Source organism: Muntiacus reevesi, chromosome 17 (genome assembly GCF_963930625.1).
Source record: "Muntiacus reevesi chromosome 17, mMunRee1.1, whole genome shotgun sequence".
Lineage (NCBI taxonomy): Eukaryota > Metazoa > Chordata > Mammalia > Artiodactyla > Cervidae > Muntiacus > Muntiacus reevesi.
The window spans coordinates 58,309,935-58,315,934 of NC_089265.1; the positions used below are offsets into that span (position 1 = coordinate 58,309,935).

General features: G+C 52.8%; 1 protein-coding gene across 1 annotated transcript in view; it reads left to right on the top strand.

The window, feature by feature from the left end:
* LOC136148665 (stimulated by retinoic acid gene 6 protein-like) overlaps window positions 1-5,146 on the top strand; it is a 39,801-nt gene extending 34,655 nt beyond the window's left edge. The window contains exons 13-18 of the mRNA XM_065908336.1: window positions 190-238; window positions 696-813; window positions 1,858-1,977; window positions 3,173-3,336; window positions 4,037-4,183; window positions 4,856-5,146. Coding sequence (XP_065764408.1) covers window positions 190-238; window positions 696-813; window positions 1,858-1,977; window positions 3,173-3,336; window positions 4,037-4,183; window positions 4,856-5,004 — 747 coding nt within the window. The 3' untranslated portion in view covers window positions 5,005-5,146. The remainder of the gene's footprint in view (window positions 1-189; window positions 239-695; window positions 814-1,857; window positions 1,978-3,172; window positions 3,337-4,036; window positions 4,184-4,855) is intronic.
* Window positions 5,147-6,000: the final 854 nt, after the last annotated feature.

Consider the following 6,000-nt stretch of genomic DNA (forward strand, 5'->3'; position numbering starts at 1 on the left):
TCTGCTGCTGGGTGACTTGGGACAGCCACTGTCCCCATCTGGCCTCATCTGTAAAATGAGGGCAATCATGACACTTGCATTGGTAGCTTGGTGGGTGACCCTCAAATGAGACAGGGATGCTGGACAGATGTGTTAGAGGTAATCGAGGTGTCTCCCTTCTCAGAGCTTTTTTTCTTATCTAAATCTCAGGTGGCCATTGCAAGGTACTCTGGCTGGCAGATAGCCTATATTCTGTGGGGTAAGTGCCATCACATGACCCATTCAATTTGACACACGTTCCCTGGGTACCTGCCGAGTCCTGGTTGTGGGCGGGGAGGAGGGACATGGGGCAGAAGCAGCCCCAGCTCTGCATCGAGGGACCTTCAGGAAGGTCAGGAAGGAGTGAGGAGCTCACGTTCATATAGGTCATCATTGCCACCTGTCCTGGCGTGTACGCTCAGCGTGGTGGTGACCCAGGGGAGGCAGTGACTATCCACACCTGGGGCAGGGTGCCAAGCCTTTCTAATGGAGTTGACGTTTGAACTGACCTGGCAGGGTGAGCAGAAGGTCGGTGGTCGTGCCAGGCAGAAGAAACAGCATAAACAAGAGTGCCAGGACCTTTGAAGGGAGGAGGCTGGGGGGGGGGCTGGAGGGAGGGACTTGTGTGACTGGATGCTGAAGGGCCTTGAGTGACCCCTGGCTCCCTTGGCCCACAGGCTACCTCATCATCCATGTGATGCAGAGCCTGTGTGGCCTGGTGATCATGTACAGCCTGGTGCTTCCTGTCATCCACCATCGGGCGCTGGAGATGCTCCGAGGACTAGGCATCGGGATGTAAGTGCTGGGTGGGCTTCCTGACATTGCCCAGGGCCTGGGAGCTGCTGGGCCGTCCGAGCCGATGTTCGAAACGCCCCTTCCCGGCAGGGCTCTCACCAGTCCCTGGACCCATGCTCTCACTGTGATGGGAGGCTCACAGTTTATAAAATGTTCCCACTTGCACTGTTCAGCTCTGTGGGAGGTATATGCGCATCCATTGTATTGCTGGGAAGACTGAGGTTCAGGCAGGTGAAGTGAGAGAAAGGACCTTTAGTGGAAGAGAGAGGGAATCTGAGTTAGGCTTTAGATCAACTGTGTGAGTTGTAAACTGCCTCTCTAAGCCTCAGTTCACCCGTATGGAAAGTCACAGCGAATGCTGACATTACTGAAAATTCACTTTGCAACTTTTCTCCTCAGGACCTTTTGAGGTTGGGACTTACATTAGCTCCTTTTTTTTTTCAGATGAGGAACAGAGGCACAGAGAGGCTGAGCAATTTGTCCCAGGAGGGGAGGAGGCAGGATGGGGAGCTGGGGAATCTGAAACCAAAACCTTGTACAGCCATCAGCCCATGCTGGTGCCAGGGAGAGGTGCAAACACAGGGTGTGTGCCCTCGGGTGGGGGGGGGGGTGGCTTACTGCTCTGAACTCCTTGGTTCCAGGCTCACCCGGAGCCACCTACGAGTCTGGGGCAGAGCCTGCCCTGTCCATTCTTCCATGGCCTTCATGAACTCTTCTGAAAACCCCATTCCTTTCTTTGATTCCTATGCGGCTAAACCACTCAGCCCAGCTACTATCCCTCAACAAAAGGACCTGTTTTAATCCCGGAGTTCTGGTCTGGAGCCAGAAGGCCTGATGATGCAGCTTTGAGAAAGTCATCTCCCCTTTGTAAGCCTCATTTTTTCTCATCTGCACAGTGGACAAAATTCTCTGTAGGCATCAAGGACAGAGTTCAAGCTACTGTTGGTCTGGCGGGCAGTCAGCACCTCTTTCCTCTCTATCACTGGGCATTCCAAAAGAGTTTGGGAAGAGGCCACCTCAGCATGGTCTCGCCTTGTGTTTTAGCCTCACCGTATCCATCGTCCTGGGTCTCATGGTCCTGCAGGTATGGATTGCCGCCAGCTTCTTCCTGCAACCAAAGATGGGGACAGATGACAAGCAGAAGCCCCTGGCTCTCAACAACAGGTGAGAGCAGGAAAAGTGGGGCTCAGCAGTCTCGCGCCTTTCTCCTCACCTGGCAGGTTCCTGGGTGCACTCTACACTCTGAGGGGGCAAGGGGCAGTGGTTCAGAACTGGGACCAAACCGCGGGAACCAGACTGCCTGCAGCCGGATCTTGGCTCCACCCCCATGAGCTATGTGACCTTACTGAACATCTATGAACCTCTACTTCCTCACTTTACAAATAAGTGTACATATCTCAGGGAGGTGTTCCGAGGATGAAAGGTATTAAAATATGAACTTAGAACAGTAATGCCTGTCCCATGGCAATCCTTTCTAGTTCATTCATTCAAAGCTGTTCATCATGGAGGAAGCAACATGGGCAATGAGGATAATGAAACACTCCTCGCGATCTGCCTGTGATCTGCTCATGGTCCACTGGAGTTGACAGACACAGATATTTAGGGACAGTAGAGTCCAAAGTGTGTGGAAGCATTACAAGAGAAAGCAAAGAGGAGAGGGAGGGAGGGAGTGGAGGAGAGGCAGGGGTGTTCTTTCAGCTGCAGGTGGGATGTTTGAGCTAAAGTAGGTAGGATGGTAGGATTCCTACAGGCAGAGATGAGCGGATGGTGTGGCTGCAGCCCCCACTGTATGGATGCAGGCAGGAAGCCATGAAAGGGCAGGATGTGTTGGGGGAAGAGTGAAAATCCAATGGGGTGGCCGTGCAGTGGCCTTAGATGGTGATGGACAGGAAGAGGGCACAAAGTGGTAAGACCAGAAAAGTCCCTCTCGGAGAGGACCCCAAAATTCATATGCAATACTTGGGCTTCATCCCATAGGCAACAGGAGACCATGCGATTAACTTGAAAACTTTTATCTGGAGGACTTGGAGCAGTTCTAGCTGGGGACAGGTCACTGTTGCAATAGACAGTGGGGAAGCCACAGCCTCTGCTGTAACCATGAACCCAGCGGTAGCCACGTGGGGTTTACAGCCCCCACTCACATTCAGCCTGCCTGGTGCTCGACGTCCTCTCCGCTGTTTCTGAGCCGGTCTTCACATCAGCTGTGAAGTGGGGACTTCCACGAATGGCACGAGGTCACACAGCTAGGAGGTGGGAGAGGTAGGATGTGACCACAGGTCTGGGAGGGCCCCTGAGCCCACCTGCCTAGCCACCTTCTCATACTGAGGGGTGCTTCCCCTCTGCCTGCTTCCCTTCGCAGGAGAGCGTTCCACAACTTCAACTACTTTCTGTTCTTCTACAACGCGCTGCTGGGCCTGGGCGCCTGCCTGTCCAGGCTCCTCATCAGCTGCATCCTGGGCACGTGGCTGATCGCCCGCATCGACAGGACGATCCTGCAGAGTGGCTACGAGAGAGCGGACATGGGTGCGTAGCCCTGCGTCTGCGAGCGCTGCTCTCGCACGTTGCGGAAGCTGCCTGCACGTGGGGTTCCAGAGGCCCGCAGTTCATCCTCTTCTCTTGCACTTAGAGCTTATCTTCCCATGGGGGCTATCAAGCTGAATAGAAACAAACAAAACAAAACAATCAGCCCAATGGTCAGATTGCATATTTAACAGATCTTTGAGGCATAATGAAGAGCAGGAAGGGATAGTGAAATTCTATCTAAACAGTTACAAGGCAATTTGTGAATGCAGGCCCTGAAATTTTTGAGAAAACATATCTCAGAATTACTTGTGGTGTTAGTTGCAAGTTTACTTAGTTAAAAAAAATGGTCTGTTCATTTTGCTCCAAAATCAAACCATTTTTTGTGGAGAAAAAGCAGTTTTTGTCCTATTTCTGGACCGTGTCTTTTCATCGACACATTGATTCATACAATGGCAGCTGGTTTCTCCGTATAAGCCACAGAGGCTCCCGTCACTGTGAACTTCAAACTCCCATAAAATGAACAGGTTAGGGTGTGATCTCTAAGAACCTTTCCAGCTCTTTATACCTCATTTTCTAGATTCACAGCAAAGACACAGACACCATTGGGGAACAAAGTGTCGCTGCAATTATGACATAAGAAGCAAAACCTGGTCATCCAGGGATGTATATTGCATGGTCTGACTTCCCTTCTGGATTTCAGGGTTCAGGGCGTGGATTGGCATGCTCTACGTAGATCATTATCACACCAACCCCGTGCTCGTCAGCTTTTGTCACATCCTGATCACAGGCCACAGGCAGAGGAGGCTACAGCAGACCATCAAATATTGGTGCCTACATCAGTCAGCAGGTAAGTCCCCTGTGTGAGTCTATACCGGGGCTGGACACCAGGAAACACGAGCCTTCAGCCTTCCCTGGGATCCCCGAGATGTCCCACGTTCCTCCTTCTCTGCCCCTCTTCCTCCGCTTCTGTGCCCTGGGAGCCCTTCTACCCAGGAGAGCAGAAGGCTTCACCCCCAGTCAGTCTGGCTGTGGGACCCCGAGGCCTTGTTCCCACTAATCTGGCTTCTCCATTGTTTCTGGAAATGAACTCTGCTACCTGAGTCCTTCAATCAGCCATTTGTCTGAGACTGCTCCATAGCTCATGCTGCAAGCCGGATGCCCTCCAAGATGGTGTGCGGTGTTGCTTAAACTCCCCCATTCCTTACCACAAGCTCTCTCTCAGCTGCCTCCTGCATCATTCTGCTCTGCCTTCCCCTGGGAAGCCCTCCAGTTAGCCTTGTTCTGCCTGCGGACACTCAGCACTGATCTGGACTGTTTTCATCACTGATCCCAACATCGCAGATACCCAGATCTTGGAACAAACTCTCATCCCTCCAGCCACCCTCATGTCCCCGGGAATCCTGGCCCAGCTCCTTGCTCCACACCTCACTCCTCCTGGGCAGCCTTCCCTGTGGCTTCTGAGCAGGACAGAGACAAGCTGCCTGCTCCTCCCAGTCCACCGGCTCTGATTCTCTTCCAGGTCCCCGCCTCTCCGCGAGGTCCAGGACGAGGTGGCTGCTGCTGCAGACCCTGATCAACAACCCCGAACTGGTCAGACTCAGAAAATCCAGGCCAGGTCTTGGCTCCCAGGAGCTTACCCAGAGTCTGTTGACGTGCTCGGAGAGCTGACACTGACCTCCCACACCGCTGCATGGTTGTTCCAGGACGACTGCCCGGGAGAAGGCCCAGGCTACTCGGCAGCTGCCCCCCCGCAGCGGAATAGGCTGCCCGGCCACTGTCCATTGCAGACTGGCCACTCGTGGGGTGGCACTTGGGCTGAACAGTGATGTCTCAGGTCTAATTCACTCCCTTGGGAATGAGATAAAGAACAAAAGAGAATTTCTGTTGAACAAACTTTGTCCAATAATCATGTCCACTACCCCTGGTTAGAAGGCAGCCTTGGGGAGTTCTATGTTGAGATGCACTGGGCAGAGCTTCATATCACTGACAAAGCTGGTATAAAAGTCTGTATCAGGAGAGTTTAACTGTTTGATGCAATTCTTCTCTGGGACAAAGTGTGACCCTAATCCAACAGGGTCCTTGTTGCTTCCTCCTTTCTAGATTGTATGGTGGTGGGAGATAAGGAGCCCATGACCCCAGCCTCCAGTCTGGGCTCTCTCCCATGGCCACTGGGTGGGGAACAGATCAGAACTGACATGTGCCCTGGTCACAAATAAGATGTGGAGATTCTCTCTGCCATACAGGGATCCCTGGGAAAGCCGCCTGTCTGAAGAGGCAGAGATGAGATCTGCATTTCAGTTTGTTGTCGTCGTTTAATCACTCAGTCGTGTCTGACTCTTTGCGACCCTGTGGGCTGCAGCCTGCCAGGCTTCTCTGTCCATGAGATTTCCTGGGCAAAAAATACTGGAGTGGGTTGCCATTTCCTCCTCTGGGGGATCTTCCTGACCCAGGGATCGAACCTGTAACTCTGGCATCTCTTGCATTGGCAGGTGGGTTCCTTACCACTAAGCCATCAGAGAAGCCCCATGGCATTTAAACTGGGGGGGCAACAAAAGCAAAGACATGAGAACAAGAAAGCCCCGGGCAGCTTTGAGGACGGTGAGCCCTCCAGTGTATGCAGGGCATGGTGTTGGGGCTGGTTAGGCCATCTAAGAAAGGCCAGAT